General features: G+C 47.9%; 1 protein-coding gene across 4 annotated transcripts in view; it reads left to right on the top strand.

The window, feature by feature from the left end:
- SPOCK1 (SPARC (osteonectin), cwcv and kazal like domains proteoglycan 1) overlaps window positions 1-24,919 on the top strand; it is a 558,971-nt gene that overhangs the window by 327,329 nt on the left and 206,723 nt on the right. The window contains exon 1 of one of the 4 annotated variants that reach the window (XM_060296244.1): window positions 19,387-19,477. The exons of the other annotated variants lie outside the window; for them this stretch is intronic. Coding sequence (XP_060152227.1) covers window positions 19,402-19,477 — 76 coding nt within the window. The 5' untranslated portion in view covers window positions 19,387-19,401. Of the gene's footprint in view, window positions 1-19,386; window positions 19,478-24,919 lie in introns of those variants that run through there. 4 annotated transcript variants of the gene reach the window in all.

Here is a 24,919-nt window from a genome sequence, read left to right as displayed (position 1 = left end):
GCTGTACTCTCCTATTCCAGAGAGGCTGGTGCGGTTCTGGTTTGGCGTGTGTCCTCTGCCGTCACATGGCTGGGTTCGTCTCTGGGCTCTGATACTTATTCGGCATTGTGTCCCTTTGGCAAGTTCCTTAATTTCTGGTTCTCAGTTTCCTCACTTGTGAAATGGGATTAATTGTCCTATCTTTATGGAGCATTTGAGAATTAAATAAAACAACCCAAGTAGATTGCATAAGACATTGTCTGGCACGTAGTTCATGTTTAATAAATGTCAGCTATGATGATATTTATGTGCAGTTTTTCCTGTTTATATTAATTACGCTGGGTGTAACAGATTAAAAGCAACTTCAGTTTTAGCATATTAGCATATTAGCATTTCCTAAATATGTCTGTTAACTTGTATCATAACAGCCCTAAGAAGCAGTTGGGTAACACAGGTGAGGAAACAGAGACCCAGAAGGGCAAGTCATTTGTCTCACGTGCCCAAGTGGTAAGGAGAAGGGCCAGGAATTCGGCTGAGTGGCTGCCTGGGCTTCTCCCTTTCTTCTGTGAGCCTCTCTAGAAGAATTTCCCCTTGTCTGGCTTTTCCAGCTGGCAGGGACTCACACCTGTCTCGGTGTGTTTGGCAGTCCCCTGTAATTGAGAAGCCCTTGTGGGGGGCGTGCAGGTGGGCTCAGCGCAGGCCGTCTGGGAGGCCCAAACACCTTGGTACCAAAGCTGCAGGCGCTTGACTAGAGTTCTCAATCGCTCCAGAGCTCTGTGTTTGCATTCTTGGGAACCCCTTCCTTGAACCCACCCTTCAGTGTGCTCTGACTTAGGGGTTCCAGTGGGCTTCTTGGAATCCATTCTAGCCTGTCAGCCTTAACAAGTGTGTTCAGTGGGTTTTTGAACACCACTGATGGCTCTTCCAGAGCAATTGAAAAAGATGATACATAGTGAATCTTGCCTTTCGAGTTTCTGTGCTACAGGATGGTGCTAGGGTTATGAGTGTGTCTTCTGGTCTGTCTGCCCAGGTCCTCATCACGGCTTTACTACTTGCAGAATGTTTGACCTTGGGCCTTGTGTGTTGCCCTCTCTTGACATCTTCATGTCAGCTCTCCATCCAGTTGTGGCAGTGGCAGTGATAGTACTTTTCTCCTAGGGCTCTGGTGAGTTAACTTGTGCAGAGCGCTTAGAACCTTGCCAGGCACCTGTAAGTGCTCTGTAAAGCGTTGTTAGTCGTTTGTTTTTCCTCTCACTTAACTTCGCTCTTTCCGGAGACTAGCCTGGGCCAGCCTGCCACAGACACTGACCTCTGTCTGTGTTTGCCGAGCAGTGAGAGGCGTTGTTTTGCCTTCACCAGTAGCTGGACTTGACTGTGCATTTCTCTAAAACTGAGGCCAGGAAGCCGTTTCAGGATCTGAGGACACTGGGACGCTTGTAGTCACAGCCGCAGCTGGTAGAACTGCTGGATCCCAGTGCATAGTCCTGCCGTCCACTTTCCGCCACCCTGCTGCGAGGACTCATCGCTGCCGAGGCCTGAGCTTTTTCATCTCATAGAGTCTTGGAGGTGAAAGCCACCTGCCAGATTGTATGGTCCAATCAGTCCTTTCCTGTGAACTGTTGACTAGTCTCTGCTTGAATACTCTAAGGGACAGGAACCTCACTACTCAGAGGGAAGGCAGGTCTTTTGCAACTAGGAAGGCTTCCTTTCCCTTAAATGTGTCGGCTGCCTCATAACTTCTGCTCATGAGTTTTCTCTTTACCCTGAAACCATGCAGAGTAAAGTCTGAATCTTACTTGACCCTATGACAACACCAGACTCACTCATTTTTTATCAAATTACTACTGTTTGCCAAATACTTTGCTAAGTGCAGGCAACACAACAGTAAATGAAAGGCGGGCCCCAGTCGCTCTTGCAAAGCCTGCGGTCTCATGGAGAGATACAGGTAAACAAGCAAAAGTGGCATTCAATTGGAGAAGACTGTTGTAAAGAAACAGACGAGGGACTGTGACAGGGAATAAATCATCTTCTTTGGAGTCACTGGGATTCTCACTTCTTAGGAGGAAATGTTTCAGCTGCATCCTGATGACAAGGAGGGAGCCCCCTAAGCAAAGGGCGAGGGAGTCGCCTGTCATGCAGAGGAAGCCACTGTGCACGGCCCAGGGGTGGGAGCGGGCCGATGTATCCGGGGAGCGGAGATGGTGCCCCCGGAGTGCACAGGGGGAGGGGACCGTGGCGGGATGTGAGATTGCAGGGTCAGCAGAGGCCTGTTTGAGAGCTGGACCTGACCCCAAAGGTGATGGCTGGCCATGGAAGAAGGGTTTTAAGCTGATGAGCCCGGCAGTTGGATGGAGACTGGATTTGGTGGGGCTGCAGGCGACGTGAGATGAGAAGTGGGGGCTAGGGCAAGGCTAGTTGCAACATTGCAGGTGAGCAGATAGGTGACACCCGGGGTCAAGGGCTGGAAGTACGAGCAAGGGAGGAGTGGGGAGTTGGGGATGTGATTTAAAGGCAGAATGTATGGGACAGCGCGATGTGTTGAACAAAGGGAATCACAGAAAGGAGACGAAATGAAGGCCGACTCTTAGACTTCTACCTCGACTGTGAGGTGTGGGGGGTGTGATGCTATTTACTGATGACTCTTAGAAACCAATCAATATGTTTCCCTTTGGTCAGCCTGCCGCCTTGCTTCTGCATCAGAGCTGAGCCGGATCTGGCAGGGCAGTGATTTCTCCCAGACACAGTGGGGGGATGCCTGCAGCTCTCTAGGTTTTGTTTGATCAAGTTTACAAAAACCTCTGCTCTTTTGAAAACTGTTATGCTGCTGGCTGGACATTCTTAATAATATTAAGAATAAAATTAAAAATAGCTTTAGCATCTGTGGTTCTCAAGCCAGTGCTAAGGACTTTGTAGGCATGATATTAATTGATGCCTCGTAACAAAGCAAGAGTTAGGGGTAATGATTTCCATTTTACAGAGGAGCAAACCAAGGCTTGAGCCGACTTATTGAACCAGCCCAAGGCTACCAAACAAATATATAGCACGGATTGAAATCCAGATCTGTCAGAATCTAGAGCCTAAGCTCTTACCCACTAGCCGGAGGTATTCCTCATGTTGACAATATCCCATCTTTTGGAAGAATTCTACTTTCCCCCTCCTTTTGGAAGTGGCAGCATGTCAGTCATCCACATTACTTAAGAGGGATTTTCTCTGATGTCCCTCTCACCAGCCTGATTAATTTATGAAGGAGAGACAGTTATGCAAGAGTGACATCACTCCTCATCTAAATAGTTTCTTGTTTACATGTGCAACGTTAGAAAGCACGCTACAAATCAAAACGTGGTAAGGCAGGTAGAGTAAATAATTTTTGTTGACGACTCGGTGAGATACTTTAAATTGATTTACGCAGTATCGTATGCAAAATTCTTAAGGCTTAGAGAGACAGAATGATTTTCTCATTTAGCTAAAGCACGCATTACCCTTCAGGTAAACATGGTAATGCCATCCTAAGGAAGAAGGGGTAAATAGCAATAATGATGAGGAAATCATACACTGAACATCAGTAATTAGAAGCAGCTCTTGGGATTTCCCTAGGGAGGGAACGAGAAGATGCTCAGGCCTGGGATCCCTGCGTTGTCCTTTTTGCTGAGAGGGAGTCATCTCATGCTTTAGCCTTGATTTTGGGAAATGGCCTCACCCCAAGTGGATAGTGATACTGAACCCCTCATGAGCCTCATCATCGAAGGTGCCAGATCAGGTACCACTTTCCCTCTATCGTGAGGCTGAGCAGTCACTTTGTGGGGTGGGAAGACCAGATCCTCATCCTTTGACTTGTCAGTGGCCAAGCCCAGAAAAGTGTTCAAAGTTTATCAGCCACGTCCACAGTGACAGTTACCAAATTTAGGGCATTAAAAGACAGAAAGTCATCCGTTAGTTGTTTGTTAAACCAAGGTAATCATTAGCCTAAATGAAGTTTCATTAAGGGTAATGTACTTGTTAGGCAAAAAATGGCTTGAAAAAGCTTAACTGTCATCATGTCTTAGAATAACTCCAACCTTGGCTAATATGGTTGACTTTCACCCTTGTGCAACAAGCAATCAGCATTTAATTAGTCGAGCACTTTGATTCGTTGATTAGAGCGCATCCAGGACGTGAATATGGATGACGCTCTTCAAGTAACACGTTCAGATCAGCCGCCGCTTTTCTGAAACTACTCGTCCAGTGAGTTTCAAAGGCTCACAATGAATATGGATGTTAGTGATTATTTATAGAACGCCTCTGTTCCCATCCTTAGCCTTAACAAAGTTATTTTTGAGTTAACTGTGACCTGATTTTTAATTCCAGGAAAAGAATGCTTTGCTGTTATTTTCCTTTTCAAACTCTGAGCTCCTCAAAATGAAGGAGACAGTCTCAGGCTGTGAACATCTAACTCATTTACAAATGGAGGAAACAAGTTCTGAGCTCAAATAAAGCCTCCAAGTGCCGTTCAGCACCATTTTTGCTCATTATTGCTCCTGGAGGCATGTATGCATGCTGGAAACACCGAGAAATCGTTATGTCACATGCGTTTGTGTGTGTATGTTCTTGTGTACGTCATAAATCAGGTCTCAGGGGGAGCTGCATACCGGCTTGTCCGGGGCTTTAGTCTGGCTTCTCTGGTTTGTCCTGTTGCAGGATGCCTTCCGGTTTTCCCTTTTATTTCCAATACAAGGAGGACATTAAAATATGTATATGTATACTAGCAGTATGTTCCCATGACAAGCGTTTCGTCCAGATTATGAACAAGCAGGCGACAGAACCTCCTCCTCCTCCTCCTTTTATTTATCATTTCACTTTCTCCTTTACACTATTCTATTACTTGTTTTCCCTGCCTTGGGATTGGAAGTCCTGAGGACTTGCTGTGGCTACAGGAGGCTGGGCTGTCATTAGAGACTGAGTCGTGAGAATAGGATCGGGATTGTTTGGACATGATTGTATCCAATGACGCAGGGCCGGGTTCTGCTCACAGGGTTGGCAGCACACTGTGCCGTGAAGCCCTGGGCATCCCTGTGCGATGGAGCATTCATCTTCACCCTGGGAAGCTGCTGGGCAGGGGGCCGAGGCATGGGTGCCACATCTGGGCCTCGACTGGGTTGGGAGTTGCGTGGCCTGCTCTGTTGCAAAAAGTCACATGGGTTTTCTCTTCTTATTTTCCCCTCTATGGAGTGGAACTGGCTATATTTATAATACAGATTCTTTAGCACTGAGGGACAGTTGATGTTGTGAAAAAGATGCAGAGAAAGAGATAGAATGTACCATTCACTGTGGTCTTTGTCAAAATTGGGATTAAACAGCCTTTTTCATTGGGGTACTGAATTTTCTTTTCCTTTTTCTGGGGGAAAGCTTATATTGCCTTACTTGTTCAAATGAAGTGCTTACATGACGTATTTTCTAAGGTTAACACTGGAATTGGCACCAGGGCTTAGATTACATCCCAAATGTCACACCTCTGGGACCCACTTAATAAGATTCTATTTATATTAGCAGGGAGAATATTAAAGTTCTCCCCAAAACAGCTTGAAATGTTACAGTGGCTTTGTTTCTGAGGCATGACAGGAATGAAGTGCATTATTAATTTAGAAGCAGCTGGGTAGAGCGGTCTTCCTCCCCCCTTAGAATTAAGTGATGAGAATGGGTATTTGTGAAATTGACTGAATGCTCTTTGGGGGATGCTTATTAAAATCCTAACATCGTTCCGGAGTTTTGTAGCAGATTCATTATCAGCTGTAATCTTATTAGTACTGTTTTGTTTGGTAATCACCATTCCATTCATGGAGCCCCTACATGTGTATCAGGCCTCTCTGTTGGTCTAGGCCTTCTTGTCTCTTTCTGTTCTGATGAATTAATTCCTCTCCTTTTCTGTCAGTCAGGTCCCTCATCCTCTCTCTCACTCGTGTTGGGCATTGTCTTGCTGATGCCTTTTTTTCTTCCTGGGCCAACTCAAGAGGACAGTTCCCCTGTGTCTACATTGTTCCTTTTAATTTTTTTTTTCCCTGAGAAAATGACATGCTAAAGCTGTCAGTGGAAAACTTGCCTACTGCATTGCAAAGCAGAGTGAACTTGCTAAATAGATCCCGTTTCTATTCATGGTGTCACCGTCTCAACCCCTCAATTCATATTCACAGTGTTATGAGCAGAGGCCTCCTTATAGAATCAGTTCTGGGCTCAAGTTCCAGCCCGGGGAGGCTTTCTAATTACTCGAAGCCTCCACTTCCTTGTTTGTAAAAGAGGGATTCATAAATCCGTCCATCTATGCATCCATTCATTCATTGAGTACCTATTATGTGCCAAGCGGTGTTCTGATACTAGGCTACTACACCTGTGGCAGTAGACAGAAATGCCTGCCTTCGTGGAGCTTAGATTCTGGTGAGGGAGACAGTCGACAGTCAAGCTAAGTAGGTAAATCTAGAATCTGTTAGTACAAGTACCAAGGAGAAAAAGTAAAGCAGGGAAAGGAGATACAAAGTGGAGAGCTGATACTTTTTTTTGGGGGGGGGGTGGCTGACATTTTGAATGGGGCTGGGGACGGCCTCACTGAGAGGGTGACAGTGAGCAAAGACTAGAGGAAGTGAAGAGTCAGATGAAGGGAGCACTGTGGTGAGGGAGGAGCGGGTACAAAGGCCCAGTAGAGGAGGTGAGCCTGGCTGGTCTGAGGGATCGCGGGAGCATCTGGAGGAGAGTGAACAGAGGGGAGAGTATTGGGAAATGAGAACAGAGAGGTGATGGGCCGTGTAAATACAGTAAGACTCTGACTTTACTCTGAAGAGGGTCAAAGGGCAAAAGCAGGGAGACCACTTAGGGGACTTGTTCTGACATAGGCTGGGGTGATGGTGGCTTGGACCAGGGTGGTGGTAGTGAGGGCAGTAAGATGCAGTTGAATTCTCACTGTCTTTTGGTAGATTTGCTGATGGACTGGGATGGGAGAAGACTCTGGGAGGAGCTGGTTTGCCTCGGGTAGGTCAGGAATTCACTTTGGGACATGTTAGAATTTCTCTTGTTGATTGTTGGATATATTGGTCTGAAAGTCAGGAAGGGACCCGAGTTGGATATGTAAAGGTTTTGGGCATCATCAGCCTGTCCTTGGCTTTAAGAACCATGATATTGGATGAGATCACCGTGGGAGTGAGCGTAGGCAGAAAAACAAAGAGGTCTGATGACTAAGACCCGTGACTCAGGTCCCCAGTGTTCAGAAGCTGGGAAAATGAGGAGGAAGCACTAGAAGAGGCTGAGAGGAAACTTCTCGAGAGAGGGAGGAAAACCAGGAGAGTGTGACATCCTGGAAGCCAAGTGGAGAAAGTATTCAAGGGAGAGGGGGGAGACCAACTGGGTAAAGTGGCTGATGGAGCGAGTAAAATAAGGACTTAGGACTGATGGGGGTTAGGTAGCGGCCACAGAGAGCTGAGAACCATCCCTGACACCATCGACTTTTCTCTTGATGATGGCTCTGTTGGTGACTCAGGCAACCAGCAGGTTCTTTCCTGACCAGTCTGCTCTTGAGATAATATACACAGCACAAAACAAATCATGGCTTGGAAGAGAATCTGTGAGGGGAGGTGCTGAGCCTGAATGATATTAACAAAGCAGAGACATGTGTCAGGCTGACCACATTTTTCCACAGCACGGGGTCTTCATACTATGCCCAGGCTGGTTCTGTGACAGGTGGCGGTTGTCTGCAGGAAGACGGCAGCAACTCAGGTCCTCTGGGTCATCATCTCACAGGATCCACCGACTCAGGCTCTGAGGAAGATGAGTTTTTTCCCCCTTAAGAGTTCAGTGTGAATGATGTAAAAATCAATGGACAGAACAGTGGACGGGAATTCACAAGTCAAAAATAAACCCTCATAGTCATCGGAAGGTCTTTGGCGTATGATTACAGCAACAGTACAAAAAGGATTATTTTGGGCTTCCCTGGTGGCGCAGTGGTTGAGAGTCTGCCTGCTGATGCAGGGGACACGGGTTTGTGCCCCGGTCTGGGAAGATCCCACATGCCGCGGAGCGGCTGGGCCCATGAGCCATGGCCGCTAAGCCTGCGTGTCCGGAGCCTGTGCTCCGCAATGGGAGAGGCCACAACAGTGAGAGGCCCGCGTACAGCAAAAAAAAAAAAAAAAAAAAGGATTATTTTACTGATGGTGCTGGGAGATTTTGCAAAATACTTTAAGATAGGTAGTTCTCACATATAAATCACTCAAACACATTTAGTCATATTGTTAAGTATTTATTCAGAAGAGTTATGTATAAAAAAATGAGAACACATAAAAAACGAAGTCATGGTTGAATTCGCATCTAACCTAAGAACCCTAGACCTTAAAAGTAAAACCAGAAATTTTGACTACACTAAAGTTAAAATATGATCTGGGTCAAAAACAAACCACAAAGCAAATTAAGAAAAATATTACCACAAGTAAGTCAAAGAGATGATAGCTTTAATATATAAAAAGCACTTACACATTAATAAAAATGCTAAAACTTTACAAGATGGACAAATACATAAAGTTTCATAGAAGAAATATACACAGCATGAAAAAATGTTTAACTTCATTGACATTCAAAGAAATATAAAATAAAGATACAATCTTTCTTCTGTTTTTAGACTATATTTTTTAAAAAGACTGCTTATTCTTTTCTCTCCTTTTGACAGCTCTTTGTCCAGCCCTTCAGTGGGTTAAGTATTCTGCTAGGCACCATATGAATTCTGGAAAGCAATTAATCATACACAGTACTGAGAATAGAAAAAAAAATTACTCTGTTAAACAGTAATTCATCCTTTAAGAGTATGTCGGAAAGAAATAATTTGAAATGAGGACAAATGCATATGTATAAATGACATTTATTGCAGCATTATTTATAAGACCAACATTTGGTTAAACTTTATGATGGATTAATTTTGGTCCTACCACATGATGGAATAGTACAGAAACTTTAACGTCATGTTCTTAATAATTAGGACATAAGGAGACAGAAAACATCAGAATACAATAAAGTTTATATTGTATGAGCCAAATTTTGTAAAATTAGAATAGTGATGTGATTATTAGAAGAACACTAAAATGTTAAAATGTTTATTTATGGATGGTGGCATTTCAAATTATCTTACCTTTCCCATATTTTGTATCTTTCTGACTTAAAAAAGTCTCAACAATAGTGATGATGATGATGATTGAAATAGTGTTTACTGAGTCCTCTCCATGGGTCAGGTGTTATATCAAGAACTTCACATAGATTATCTCATTTAATTGCTACAACTAGGCTATAAACTGGAGGATACCGCCATCTCCATTCTTATGGATGTAGAGACTGAACTCTGGGAAGTTACGTACCTTGCCCAAGGCCAAACAGCTGTGAGGAACTGGTGCTAGACTTGAATCCATTTAATGGGTCCTCATCTCCTGCGTATTACCTCTCAATGAAAATGCATTGCTGTGATCATCAGAAAAGAAGAATCTTAAACTTTTTTTTTAAAGAATACAATGTGTTCCCAAATTTTATTTTTAAGCTTGTCTATTTTTGTAGAGAAGTAGTATCAGGATTTTTCTCTTGTAGTGGAATCTGGAATTTGAGTATCTACTTTGTGCCAGGCATGCTGCATATATTATCTTAGTTAATCCTCAGAACGGCCTTGGACAGTAGGTACCGTGTTTCTTATCCTGACTCTATGCATGAGAAAACTGACCTGCAGTGGCACAGTGGCTTGTGTGTGGCTTGTCGTGCATAGCAGAGCTGGGATTCAAAGTGATTCTGCTTCCTTTCTAAGCAGGAACCCCCATGCCTCATCCTACAGGGTATCGTGGTCTTTCTGTGTTTGTTGAGCAACATTTTTTTTTTTTAGTGGACCAAAATCAAGCAGACATCAGTATGTCGCTCAAGACAGTCTCTCCTGTTGATGCCCATGGGCCTTGGAACTCCAGCATGTATAGGGACCAGAGTAAGTTTCGGTTGTGCGATTGGAGAGACACATGCCTAGGTGGGTTCCGAGGGCTTTGCAGAATCAGTGAGCTTCCCAAAGTGGTCCAAAGCACCCAAGATCCTGACTGTGTTGTCAGGATGGAGGTGATCGTCCTCTCATGGGTATCTTGCCTGAAACATTCTCTTTAGGTCACAGGGCAGCTTGAGTCATACTCATCACCCAGGTCCTCCAGCTTTTTTGGGTGGCTGTGTTATTTTCATTGCTGGATGTCAGTTTTCACAAAGCTAGTTGTGGGTCATCTCGTGAACTAGACAGCTTTTGCAAGCCCCTGGGGGCCAAGATTCTTTAACTCAATGAATATACACCAAACTCATAGTGTATGTGGGACACCCTGTTGAGTACTGGCCACACAACGATGACAAAATCAAGCATGGCTCTTGCTGTCCTGGAGCTTATAGTTCAGGGAGGACACACAGTAGTAATCAAATGATCACCTAAGTCAGTGTAGTGTTTAAACAGTGATAAGTTCCCATTAGGTACCCAGAGCTCCAGCAGGTTGTAAAGGGAAGGTTTGACATAGTTAGAAATGATCTGGGGAGGCTTCCCTGTGGATGTTGCATTGGAGCTGCGACTTGAGGGAGCCGAATAAGTAAAGCAGAGAGGAAAAGCATTGCAGCCAGAGGGAACAGCATGTTTAAATGCCCTCTCATCACAGATAGTGGGGTAAGCAAGAGGGTTTAAAGGAAGGCCAGGGTGCAGAGAGCCAGGGGTCGGGGCAGGAGATGCGGAAGAGAGATCTCGCTGGGGCCAGACCCCACAGGGCCATACAGGGCACCTTCAGGAGTGTTGTCATTACCCTAGCAGCAGTGGGAGCCCACTGAAAGGTGTTCAGCTGGATGTGGAGGGTTGGATGACAGATTTGCGATCTGAAACGTGCCCACTGGCTGGATAGGAAGGGCTGGGATTTGGGGTCTGCAGGTGGGAGATTGTTTCTCCCAGCCTTAGGCTGGGCTAGGAGGGATTGCCTGCAGGGAGATGGACTCAGTGTGGGGAGGGGGTGGGAGGGACTGAGGCCGTGATTGATGAGATAATGGGGAGGAAAGGAGAGTTTCTGAGACTCCTATTTCTTAGTATCCTTCACAACGCTTAGTATTATGTTGGACACACAGTAAATGTTAATTTTGTTAATTTGATGGACTCGGGCCCTTGGACGGCCTGAAAGAGTAATTCTCTTTTCCACTTCCCAGGCATGGGGCATCTTAGTTACCTTAAGGTAACTAAGGTCCGTGTTGCCACCTGGGCTTCTAATCAGCCAGCTATAGATTGGAGGTTCCCATGGGCCCCAACTTGGGTTCAATTGCTTTGCTAGAGTGACCCACAGAACTCAGAAACTTTTTGCTTACTAGATTACCGATTTGTTATAAAAGGCTGTAACTCAGGAACAGTGAGATGGAAGAGATGCACAGCGCAAGCTGTGGGGGGAGGCGGAGGAGCTTGCAGGCTCCTCTCCACGAGCGCCACTCACCCTGCACATCCCTGTGTTCACCAGCCCAGGAACTCTCCAAATCCCCGTCCTTTTGGGTTTTTAGAGAAGCTTCATTACATAGGCATGAGTGATTAAGCCGTTGACCATGTGTGATTGAACTCAGTCTGTGCCCCGCCCAGCCCCGCCCCGCCCCCCTCCCTGGAGTTCCAGGGATGGGAACTGAAAGTTGGTTCCCTGGGCAACCAGGGTGTTTTCCAAAAGTCACCTCCTTAATATAACAAAGATACCTTTGTTGTTCTCATTACTTAGGAAGTTCCAAGGGTTTTAGGAGCTCTGTGCCAGGAATGGGGTTGAATAAGAACTACGCTATTTCTTATTATAAATCACAGTATCACGGGGCATACACACAATCCTGCACATTCACTGCCACCCAGAGTACTATATCTGCATCCTGGGCTTGGAATAGCCTACACCAGCCATCTCTGGAGAGATGTCACCCCTGCTGCTTCCAACCAGTATGTACTTGTAACTCTCTCTTATTTCCAACTCTAGGGGGCGGTGAACCTGGCTGGGCTGAGTCACCTTCCTTGGAGTGGATAGTTTGGGTGACACATCTGGAAATGTGGGCCACCCCCATGTCACGCCACACCCACTGGCAGCTGTCCAGTCTCAAGGCTGGCCTGCGATAGCCTGTGGCCAAATAAGGTGGCCACCATGCCTGGGCCCCATCCTTCATCCATCGCCCCAGCTCCCACATCTTCTCTGCTTCCTGCCCTGTGAGGGTGATAGTGATGTTTGGGCTGGCTCTCAGCTAATTTCACAGTCAGCCATGTGCTTTGTTAAGATATCTTTTTTTTTTTTTTAAATGATGTTAGACAAAACCAGAGCTCTGCACAGTTACCGTTTTATGTGTCTGTGAAATTCAGGTGAATTGCTAATTGCCTGTATCAGGCAGCTTTGACAGGGTGGTACCTGTGAAGATCACCTTCCGTGGAATCCACACCACTGAGTGGACAGAATTATTACAGTTGGAAAGATGTATAGTTAAAACTCAGAGAGGGGTATTGGAAACCTGTGCACAGGCAGTGGGCATGCTTTCAGTGAAGGAGAGGCCAGATCAGGTTATTCACTTCAGTTTTTTAAGAGGATCATTTTACATTGTTAGAGCGAGAAGAAAACAAAAGAAGTGATGTATGACCCCTTTGCTGCATGGTGAATTTAATCACGGACTGCTGCCAGGCTGTTCTGTCTTCCTAATTACACGCTGGACGTGGAGGGAGTCCGGACCGTGTAGGGGGGCAGGCTGCTCTTAGCATTTTGTTTTCATTATGGCTAAACCTGCTGACCCTGACCAGGCAGGACCGGGGACACTTGTGCTGCTGTACGCAGTGTCAGCATCCTTTACAGAAGGCTCTGACCAGAAACGCGGCTGTAACTGCTGGCCCAAGAGGTGGTGTTTGTGGAGGGATCAGATGGAAACTTTCTGTTGAGTCCTGTTTTTTCTCTGGGCCTGGGCGGATAGTGGTCAGCAGAGGCTCTATGGCAGAGGGGTGAGAGCCACCTTCCTGGAGGGAAATCAAGTGGGGCCCAGTGTAGGGATCAGGGTCTGGGGGAAGGGGAGGCTGTGGGAAGAAAGACAGGAGCCAGGAGGGAGAGGGGAGGAAGGGCGGGGCCGTCCACAAGTCTCTCTCTGCCCAGCACAGGGTGGCCCGGGGCTGAGTCTGGGGAAAGCAAAGACGGTGCCTTTGCTCACCCCGCCACTCTCATCTCTGCATGTGCCACCCGCCACTCTCTGCTCCGATAAGACTGAATCGCTGCAGTTCTGCTGACAGGCCACGTGTTCTCTTACGCCTGGGGCCTTGCACATGCTGTTCCCTCCGCCTGAAACACTCTTCCACTCCCTTCATTTGGATAACGCTCTCTGGTCCTTCATGTCTCAGCTTCTGTTGGGAAGCCTCCCCAGCTGTGAAGTGGGCTCCCTTGGGCACACTGTGTCTCCCTGTGCTGTCGCCTTTCTCCCACAGTTCTTTGTTGTCTACTCACTTGTCTGTCTGTCCCCTGCACCAAGAACCCCCTGAGAGCTGGGCACAGTGCCCAGTATAATCAATACTTAATGCCTTTTTTAACGAATGTGAATGACCAAGTCTTCAATGCCACTTCTCTCCCTTTGCTGATGAAAGAAGGGTTATTGATGCTAAAACATGTGGGAAAAGAAGTTGCTGTTGCAGCCATCTCTTTTTTCATCTGTGGGTGTTACTGGGCAGAGTGGCTGGCCTCGGCACTAGCCCTGCTTCTAGGAATATTCAGTCTGAAGCAGGTACATTGGTGTATCAGATACACAAAAACCAAGACCCTGGGCGGCTTGCGAATTAAATGAGCAATTACGCACTTTCCTATTCAGCCTAACAGAATGGGGTGCGCATTTGGGGGTGGGGTGGGGGTGGAGGAAGAAGCTTCTCAGGGGGCCTCAGAGGTGCCTATGAGAAAGGAGAGCAGATCTAGGGCCGTCTGGGGGCTGGGAGAGCCTGATGGGTTATCTACACAATTGCGATGTCATCTCTCACCCATTCTCATTTCCACACTATTAAATCTGCCTTTTCTAACATATCCTTAAAGGGGAAATAAATTACCAGCACCCTGTACCTATAGCCTACTATGTTATTACCGCTAATGTAACTTCTCAGGGGCAGCCAGACGCTGTCCATATTTCATAGTGTTTGGCACCCCCAAAGCTATATTGAGCTATCAAGTATTCATGGACACCATCCAGACCTCCCATTTTTCTCTGCTGGTTGTACCCAGAGGTTTGAGGGCAGAATGAAGCACCGGCTGCTTTATTTTACTGGGGGCTTCAGCTCTGTCCTTCCATCCCTTTCTTAATTGGGTTATTTCATCAAAGCCAGGCGCCAGGCATAGCTTATAAAAGAATTCTCATGATATTCTATGGTGACAGACCATTATGAGTCTGGGGAGATGTCTGTCTCACTTCATTTGCTGGGGAGTGGTGCTGGGGGCCATTGGTTCTGGATCTGTCCCTGGGTTGACCAGATGTTTCTCCTCCATTGCTTTCTGCCAACTTCAGTGTTTCTACCATCCACGTGCTTAACCAGGAAACTGGACATCACAATGCCTCCCTCCATCCATCAACCTCCAGCTACCCTAAACATCCCATCAATACCCAAAGCCTGTTGGATCACTGCCAAGACGTGCGCTGAGTCTGCCCATTTTACGTTATTTCCACTGCTCTCCACCCGCATCGTCTCTTGTCTGAACTGTGGCAGTAACCTCCTGGTTGGTCCCTCTGCTTCCTGTCTTGCCCCCTCCAGTCCCTTTGCCCCATAGCCATCAGAGTGACACCTTCTTCTTTATAACTAACATAGTTTTTAAAAATGTATGTCTCTATCTGCCTACCAGCTTTAATACAGCTGTGTCAGCTTCAGATCATTTACTTAAAGAAAAAAAATCATAGATTTGTTAGTAAAGACCTCAGTATGCCCTTCTTTTCTCCCAAGAGGTAACTGAATTTCTCATTGTATGTTTTGCATTGTGTGTGTATGTTTTTACTACATAGGTATCCATAAGCAAACATGTGTACTCCTGTTCTTGTGTGTTCTAAACCTCACGTTACAGTATCATACTGTGCTTTTGCATCTCAACGTTTCTTTGCGGTTTGTCCATGTTGATTCATGTAGTTCTAGCTCATTCACTTTAGCTTCTGGGTGGTGGTCTATTGTGTACACAGTTTACTTGTTCATTCTTCTGTTGATGGATACTGAGACATGTTTTCAAAGTATAAGTCAGATTGTGTTTCTTCCTTGCTTAAACCCTTCAGTGCCCTGAGAGGCAGCTGTCCCAGCCCACGTGGCCTTATTTGGCTGTGCCCAAGCTAGGGACTGCACAGCCCCACACGGCAACCTCGGGAGTGGGAGAAACCCTCTAACTTAGGCTAACTCTAGGCTTCTCTTTATTCTCAACGGGCACTGGCTGCTCGTGGTGGGTGAATAATAGATCACATTGGACTCCGATGCCCTGGTCTTCAGGTCTGGAGAGCTCTGTTTATACTCTTCTGATGAGCTTTCGCATGTGCCAGGCTCTCCTACAAGACTCGTCCCCCCCTCAGTCCCTTTGCATAGTGAGGATTGCAGAACAGAGGGATGGAGGGAAGGGCATGTCACATTAAGGCACAGGGTAACTTACTCCTTCTTCTTCCAACCCGTTTGTGGGATGTTTAATGTTTCTCATTTACGGAAGCGGAAGTGCTCAGAGAGGTTAAAGAACTTGCTCAAGGTCACATAGCCGGGAAGAGTTGGAATCTTTCTTCTGCATCTGCCAGGTCCTGGCCCTTTGCAGCTTCTAAGTGGGAAGATAAAACAGAGGAACTAAGAGAGAAGAGGATTAAAAAACACCCTAGAACATTCTGTCCTTAGGTGCAAAGTGGGGACATACACAGGAAGCCCTTTCAAAACTCCCTTCTCGCCCTGTGCAGACTTGCTTCTCCTGGCTCTGCAGCAGGTGGACCCCACAATGAGTTCTTAGTTTGCCCAGGAAATACATGTGGGGCTGTATGCATTGCCAGAGGCTAAAGTAAGCCCTGGGTAGACAGGGCAGGATCAGGCTCCAGCCCTGCCCCACCATGTTCTGGATATCATGGAGGATGGGGGAGGAAGACCACGGACAGATGGGGCTCTGGAGGCCCTGAAGAGGGAAGCAGTTGGTCATTTGTTCCTGGGCTGTAATCTGTGACCTGAAGTATGGTAGACATGGTGGAAACAGCATTTCAGGCAGGGCATAACAATCTAAGAAAGGTCCCAAAGTCTTGGGAGCAGAGTATAGTCAGAAAACAGTGATCAGGTATGGCTGGAACAAGGAGCCAGTTGGGGACAGGTGTGAGATGGATGGACCTGGGCTGGACATGTTATGTGGCCCTTAGACACCATAGCGAGAGTATCTGAAAGGCCAGCAGCTCCCTTCCTTTCTCCTACAGTGACTGCCTGACCCAGGATGTCCTGTGGACTTGTCTGGGATGTTGCTCACCTTATAGGATTGTATTTCCTCCACTTCAGATTGCAACTAAGGAACAGGGCTATTATTATCAGGCAGCCTCGTATCTGTTCTACTGTATAGAAAGATAATGGTCTGAAAACTCCTGTTCTTGGGCCCTAATTGTTTTCACTAATATAGGCTAACTAATTACTTGGGATGCCTCATCATGGGTCCCCTCTCCTGTGTGTCATGACACCACCACTGGCAGCTCTGTTGAGGGCATCTACAGGGGAGTCCCTGAAGGTTGTTGATAGGAAGTGACACGATTGGCTTTTTCAGTCTCCTTTCCACACTCTCACAGCACTCCACATAACTCCCGTTTTAACATATTTAACTTTAGTGGTCTGTTTATGTCTTTTCTAGAATTTACAGCCACCAGGAACATGCCCAGAGTGAAAGTATTTTTTTTATAGTGCCCAGAACACAGTGGGTTCTCAATGCATGTACGAGTTATAGATAAGGATGGCAGTTTGGAAGGTGGGTCAGAGGGAGATTAAGCTTGAACCCAGCAAGATCTCAGTAAGGAGGTAGTTGCTGTAGATCGGAGGAGAAACTAGGATGGGTTGGTGGGGAGGGGGACAGGTAAGGCAGATACTGGAGGGTAGAGAGAAGGGTGAGTTTGGATGTAGGGGGACAGAGAAAAGAAGGAGTTATAGGTGATGAACTTCCTAGAGTTACAGGGTGACTAGACAGGAACATGGAAAGAAGAGATGGTTTGGGAAGAAAAAGGGTGAGGTAAGTGTAGGGCCTGGGTCGCTGTTATATTGCCTGTGGATTGTCCCTGGAACGAGGACCAGCAGGTAACTGGACAGATGGGCTTGGAGCTCAGTGGTGAGGTTGGGCCTGGAGAAACATTTGGGAGCCATCAGCATGAAGGAGGTATTTGAAGCCATGGAGCAGGGTAGATGGTTGCTGTGCTCTTTCAGGGAGAGCAGACTGGGTGTGAGAGAGAATTAGGAGAGAACCCCAAGGAACAACAATATAGAAGGGATAAAAAGCAGGAGGAGTGCTCACAGGAGACAGAGGAGGTGCCAGAAAGGCAGGAAGTTGACTGGGATCGGCATAGCCAGAGTGTCATGGGAACCACAGGGAGGGACGCATTCGGGAAGGAAGGTGTGGTCAGGGGACCGAAAGGAGCTGAGAGCCAACCCAGGTAAGGATGCAGATGTGGCCTTTGGAGTTAGGAACCTGGAGGTTATTGGTCTCCTGGGAAGAGTGGAGTGAAATGATACAGAAGGAAGGCCAGGTGGGGTCCAGGGCACTGGAGACAGCAGGACTAGACCAGATGCAGATGAACACCTGGCTCACTGCCTCATCCCTCCCCAAGCTGGACACCTGAGGATTCTGCGATAACGCAAGGGATATGGGGAACACTTAGCTCACAGACTGGGAATCTTGGTGGCTTCATGTGTGTCAGTTGTGCCCTCGTTTAAGCCTGACCCAGCTGGCGAGCCTCCGTGAAGTTTATAGTAACAGTTGCAACCTCCCAACCCCCATTCCTTCTGTCCCTTTCCTGATGTCTTCTGGGGCTAGAAGAAAGTTACCGATGCCAGCTTGTCCAGCTTGGTCCAGAGCTTTGCATGTGTTTCCGTGGAGTGAAATTGAGTCCTTCCAGGACAATGTTGATGACAACAGGTGCAATCCAAACAGATAGCTGGAACAAGAGCCATAGCTGTTATGTAGCTCTTTCCACCAGGAGGAGCCCGGGGAAGGGCCTGGCTTACTGGCCTCCTTATGGCCATCAGTGTTACCGCTCCACAGACTCCTTTGAGAAGGTTGGTTGTGAAAGGTAAGCAAGAGGAAAGCAGCTGAAGGGGGCCACAGGGCCAGAGGTGTTCGGTTCAAGGTTGGGGGTGGCTCAGCCTGTCCAGCTGGCGCACGCACAGGTCCCGACTCAGGGAGGCATCACGCCCACGAGGACAAAGACTTGTTGGATGCCCGGTCATCACCTTTGTTCTGCGGTGCAGATAAATTTGGTCTCAGAGGGAACTGGCTTCCACATGCTGCCATCCCCACTTCAGCCCCTTAAGAAAACTTCATTTCTCGTGACTTATCAAGATGGAGCACTGTATTTTGTTACTGCCTGTCTTGTAGCAATCCCACATTCATTTTGTTTTCAATTACCAGGCTGTACCTTGAAGGGCCTTATCTAGCGGACACACAGCTTGCATCTTCCCTGTGTGGTATTGCTCTGTGGTCCTGCAGGATCCTCCTTAGATGCCATCCTGGCTCACATCTCTTTTCTGTCCCCTCAGTGAGATGGCCTCCTCTGGGCACCCTGGTACCACTGTAGTCCATCACCTAATCACACAGCAGCCCCCACTGTGTTCACCTCCTTCCTCCCTGAAGATTTTCTTTCTTTCTTTATTTCATGAAGACTTAGAGGGCCCTGGGTTGAAAAGGAGATTGCCACAAGACTGTCAGGTATTGAAGTCCTGCAAGTATAGCTTGTAGCTAGTTTGCCTGCATCTATTTCCTGAATTCAAAAGAGAAACACAACAAATTAAAATAATCGCCAGGACTCCTTCAGTGCTGGAAGCCGGTACCATCTGCTTGAGAAATTTCAGGATCCTGCCCCGGCTCAGAACCCATAGGTTTCTTCCCAGGGGTCAGCTGGACAGTCGGGGGGCAGCCAGTGATGGTAGTGGCTTCAGAGAAGGGGGCCTCAGCGCTGGAGCAAGTCAACTTGATACGGATGGAGTGGAACCCGTGTAGTGCCTCCAAGCAAAGAATAAGAAATAAAACTCCCCCTGGCCACCCAGGACCCAAGAAAGGCACTTTGTCTTCTGTTCTGTTTTGGCCTCGCTATTTCTTCTCTTCCCTCCCTCCCCCAACTGAGCCTTTCTGTTGCCTCCTCCTCCGGCCTTGATGTCACCGCTGCCCCCTCCCTTTGTTGGTCCTTTCATTCACTCACTCTGTGCTGTCTGCTCTGCTGGGTGCTGGAGGTGCAATGGTCGGCAAGATAAGCACGAAGCGGAATCATCGCAAGCGTGGTGAAGTTCTCTGGAGGGAACGTGCAGGTTCCGGTGAGAGAATAAAAGGGTTGGGGTCGTCAGGGGTGGCCTCTCTGAGATGGAGCCCTCGAAGGTGAGGCCTGGAGGATGAGATGATCCTAAGGGACAGGGCTCTGAGAGGAAGCAGCAATCTCAAGGCCTCTGAGCAGGACAGAGCTTGGAATCCTCTAGAAACCGAAAGGGGCATTGAGGGTGAGATGGGGAGGGAGGCCAGAAGGGTGGTCGAGGAGGTCGGAGAGAGGCTGGTGCCAGTCCACCTACTTCTCGATTCTCTTGGAGAAGCCCCTTGTCTTAGTGCTGTAGGCCTTCCATGCTCGTGCTCATGCCCCGAACTGGGTGCTAAGTGGCTGCCCTAATGTTCTCTGCTCTGGGCCGTGAAGGGCAGGAGACCTCTTGTTTGATTTCATCGGTGTATGGACATGGGTGTTGATTTTACTTGAAACCCTGCGGAGCTCCAGCCTGGGGAGTTCTTCAACCTTTTCCCCAAATGACAGGAGTGTGGGTTGAGGTGGGTAGCAGATGCCAGGAGATGATGGGACATTCTGGGTCAAGGACAGGGGTGGACGTCTGGGTCAGGAGTAACTCGTGTGGGGCTGGGAAAGAGAAGGGCTTTGCGCGGCTGGGCGCTGGGGTCAGTCGAGGGGACTGGCTGAACTGCTCCTGTGCCAGGCTGCTGCCTACTTCAGCAGCTTCCTTTAGCTCTGGGTGTCTGAGTCACATCCACTCAGGAGCTGATTCTGCTAGCCTCTTCAACAGCTGTGGATCCTTGGGAGAAAGCTCAACCCCAAATGCTCACTGGAGAACGCCTACTTTACCTAGTAATTAAAGACATCAAAGCTATGTTTTAAAACTCTGATAAAGTTTGTTCCTGTCCTGGGGAACCCTCCTTCTGTCGGTGGGCACTGGGCTAAATCCTAAGGCCACACCGCCATCCCACGGTGAGGATGGTGATCATAATGGCAGATAAGCAGTTCACGATTGCCGGGTATCAGCCGCTGTGCTAAGTGCCTTATGTAGATCATCTCCTCTGAGTGGATAATATTCATAGCTCGATGTTATAAGGAAGGAAAGCTCCAGCACAGACAGGGCACGAGTGACTTGCCCAAAGTCACCCCACGGGGAAACAGTGGAGCTGGGATTTCCATCCAGGCAGTCTGACTCTGAACCTCTGTACCTTCCAGCCTGCCGGTGAGGACAGGGGTTCCGAGAGGCTGAGTGACTTGCCCTTGTCTACACAGCTAGCAAGAGCTGGAGGGTGAATGTAAACGCCAGTCTTTTCGCTTAGAGTCTGAGGCTCTTCAGCCCTCCCTGAACCACCTGCAGCCCCCTCAGTGTTCTCGGGATCCCTGTATCCTGGAGCAGTGGCTCCAGGACCCCATCCCTAGACCTGTGCGAAACAGTCTGTGCAAGAGTCGCCTGGGGAACTTAAGAGTGCAGAATCTCGGGCCCTGCCACCCAGGTTTCGATTTCAGGAGGTGAGATTCAGGAATCCGTATTTGGTTGTGCAGCTGGGTTTAGAACATGGGCCCAGATACTAACTATTATGAATAATGGTTTGCAGGCCAGGATGTCTTCCATGTCCCTTTTCCTGACCTTTTCCCAACTTTCATCGTTCCCGAATTGGCCGGTCCTCCATTTGCATCCCCAGGCAGGTCTCTGTCTCACCAGGGGCTCTTTGGTACTGGCTCTTATTCATCTTTTTATGCATAGTCTCTGCCATGTGGTGAGCACTGTGTAAAGATTTGTGGGAGAAAGGGGTGTTTGAAAGGGATATATTTATGCAACACATAATGAAATGTCATGTGTTTACACACAGAGTTACCCGTTCTTTCTTGGTCAAGACCGGGGTTTCTTATCCCCTTCATGCCAAGAACACAAGTGCTGATACCTTGTCCCTAACAAGTACACTAGGAGTTGTTTCTGAAATGGAGTGTCTCTCTACTAAACCGTTCACATTTCTTCATCAAGTCTCCCTGAAAATTGACGACGTGGGCCTAGAAGTTGGCTGGCCAGAGTCCAGGGTGTGTGGGTCTAGAGAGGAGAGCATCCAGAGTGGAGGAGCTTAGCCTGACAGTGCTGTGGGACTGCTGGCTCTGGGACTCTTTTTTTTTTTTAAAAAATAAATTTATTTACTTTTATTTTTGGCTGCATTGGGTATTTGTTGCTGCGTGCGGGCTTTCTCTAGTTGCAATGAGCGGGGGCTACTCTTTGTTGCGGTGCACAGGCTTCTCATTGCAGTGGCTTCTCTTGTTGCGGAGCATAGGCTCTAGGCTCACGGGCTTCAGTAGTTGTGGCTTGCGGGCTCTAGAGTGCAGGCTCAGTAGTTGTGGTGCACGGGCTTAGTTGCTCCGCGGCATGTGGGATCTTCCTGAACCAGGGCTCGAACCCGTCTCCCCTGCATTGGCAGGCGGATTCTTTTTTATAGCATCTTTATTGGAGTATAATTTCTTTACAATAGTGTGTTAGTTTCTGCTTTATAACAAAGTGAATCAGCTATACATATACATATATCCCCATATCGCCTCCCTCTTGCATCTCCCTCCCACCCTCCCTATCCCACCCCCCTAGGTGGTCACAAAGCATAGAGCTGATCTCCCTGTGCTATGGGGCTGCTTCCCACTAGCTATCGGTTTTATATTTGGTAGTGTATATATAAGTCCATGCCACTCTCTCACTTCATCCCAGCTTCCCCTTCCCTCTCCCCGTGTCCTCAGGTCCATTCTCTATATCTGTGTCTTTATTCCTGTCCTGCCCCTAGGTTCTTCAGAACCACTTTTTTTTCTTTTTAGATTCCATATATATGCATTAGCATATGGTATTTGTTTTTTTCTCTTTCTTACTTCACTCTGTATGACAGACTCTAGGTCCATCTATCTCACGACAAATAACTCAATTTCATTTCTTTTTATGGCTGAGTAATAGTCCATTGTATATATGTGCCATATCTTTTTCCATTCATCTGTTGATGGACACTTAGGTTGCTTCCGTGTCCTGACTTGGCAGGCTGATTCTTAACCACTGTGCCACCAGGGAAGTCCCGGCTCTGGGGCTCTTGACTGAGCCCCTGCAGCAGGCCAGTATCCCTGTGCTGGCCAGAGAGATGGGTTGGGCCACCTCTACCTTCAGGGACTTGACCATCTGGTGGAAAAGACAGACTAAGAGAAATGTTAGTGCAGAGGCTAAGTGTGAACAGCGCAGTCATTCAGACCATGGCTCCCAAATCCAGACTGGAGTGGGGAGTGAATCCAGACTATGTTTCTGTGACCTCCAGCAAGTTAACCTCTCTGATCTCCCTCAGTGTAAAGCAGGGATTGTAATAATACTTCGTATAAATACAGTAAACGCTGACAAGTACTGGCTGGATAACTGAGAGCTGAAAACTGTTCAGGAAACTTCCCAGAGAAGGAGATGTCTGAGTTGTGTTTTGAAAAACAAGTAAAATTTAGCCAGGAGCAGAGGGGCAGCGTAGGTGGAGGGAACCGTCAAAGCCAGGGTATGGAGATGTGTGTGTTTTGTGAGGGGAGCTGCAGGCTGCTCATTTATTAAGGGGTTTTGAGTTTTAGGTGGTGGGGAGCCACAGGTGGCGAGGGCTGAACAGGTGTGCCCGACAGAGCATTTTAAACTTTGTTTCAGAATTGATGGAATCTGGGGCTTCCCTGGTGGCGCAGTGGTTGAGAGTCCGCCTGCCGATGCAGGGGACACAGGTTCGTGCCCCGGTCCAGGAAGATCCCGCATGCTGCGGAGCGGCTGGGCCTGTGAGCCATGGCCGATGAGCCTGCGCATCCGGAGCCTGTGCTCCGCAACGGGAGAGGCCACAACAGTGAGAGGCCCGCGTACCGCAAAAAAAAAAAAAAAAAAAAAGAATTGATGGAATCTTCCAGAAGATGTTAAGCAAAGGAGGAGAGGGGCACAATTGAGCTTTACATATGGTCTGTATACAGAGGGGCACTCTGAACTCTTTAACCATGCACTGATGAAGCTGTAGGTTTCTTCCTACGGACCCACTGCTGCAGAATTATTTTCAGATTGTTATCTTCATGTCCCTTTTAGCCAGCGGTGGAGGTCTAGGAGATGAGTGCCTTGGGGACTGGAGCACTAGGGACGTGTCAGCTTCGTGACTAGGTCTTGGTGTGCCATGTCCTGCAATCTCCTGGAGGATGGAAGGGAATCAGCAAACAAATCCCAATCCGATTTCCCAGGCAGGCGTTTGCCAGGCCAGATTTAGATTACCATACATTATCCTCAGCTCAGAGAACTTGTAATGATGGCAAGATTAGCTCACACTTTGCATTTGCCCTGGGAGTTTACACAGCAGTGAGCCTGTTTGTCAGCTAATGCTCCTAAGTTTCTAGCTTCCATGGGGACCACACTTCCAGCTCCGTTTAATGCTTCGTTCGAATGCAGCAAAAGAGAGGGACAAAGCTGATGGCAAGTTGGAAGCTTCGAGCATTGGGAAGCTAGCCTCGGGGCCCCTGTGACTGTTTCTCTCATTCTCTCAATCCAGCTCAGAAGTTTCACTTCTAAGGCTGGAATTTGAGAGAGCCCCGTGTTGTCAGTAGAACCACGGTCACCACTGTCCCCTGTTGATGGGTCCTTCTAGTTCACAGCAATCCCCATGGCTGATGGAGTGAAGGACCCTAAAGCACATCCCTTGGTGTCACTTTCCCCGCAGAAACTGACAGTGGGGCTTGCACTGACTGTGGAAGAAAGTCCAAACTGACTAGTGCAGGGCTTAATGGTTCTTCTGGTCTCCTTCCGGCCTGGACCACCCTCACACGCATCCAGACTAGAACATTCCACTCCACATCTTCAGTTTCCTTTCTTCCCTTGTTCACTCTTGCTGCTGCTTCTACCCAGAGTGCCTCATTCCTGCTGGAAATCGCACCTCCTTCTCAGTGCCCAGCATAATACTGGTCCTCCCCTGAGCCTTTCCCTTCCTGCTAGGGGGCATCCGTGTTTCCCCTCTGTGTTTTCGGCCCTGAATTAGCGCTGCTTGTGAGGGTCACGCTCTAAGATGGGAGATCCTTGAACTCACGAGCCCGAGGTCACCTTTACGACTCACGTCTTCCCCCAGTGCCCAGCCCAAGACCTCACATGTAGGTAGCATTGGATTCTGTTCCAAGTCGAATCTAAGCAAGCCATGTACTCGATCACACATTCAGTTTTCTGTTTTGAGGACGAGGAGAGTGAGCGTCTCATTCATGGCCTTTTTGTGTTTTTCCATCATCCCAGTGCCTGAACTCTGGGGCTTTCTATTTTGAGACTGTGCTCATCAGAGTGTGGGAAGGAGGGGAAACGAGGCCTCCTCACAGCTCTGACCTGGATATTCCGGAGCCACTAGCTCTCCTGGTTTTCTTTCAGCCAAGCATCGGAGTGGGGGGGGTCTTGGTCATAGCTGGAGGTGGCCAAGAGCATGGTGCCAGGGAATCAGACAGCCCCGGGAGTGGTGACTGT

The sequence above is a fragment of the Globicephala melas genome, chromosome 3, assembly GCF_963455315.2.
Source record: "Globicephala melas chromosome 3, mGloMel1.2, whole genome shotgun sequence".
In the NCBI taxonomy this organism is placed as follows: domain Eukaryota; kingdom Metazoa; phylum Chordata; class Mammalia; order Artiodactyla; family Delphinidae; genus Globicephala; species Globicephala melas.
The sequence above is the reverse complement of the archived record's forward strand: the minus strand, read 5'-3'. Positions and strand labels throughout refer to the sequence as shown.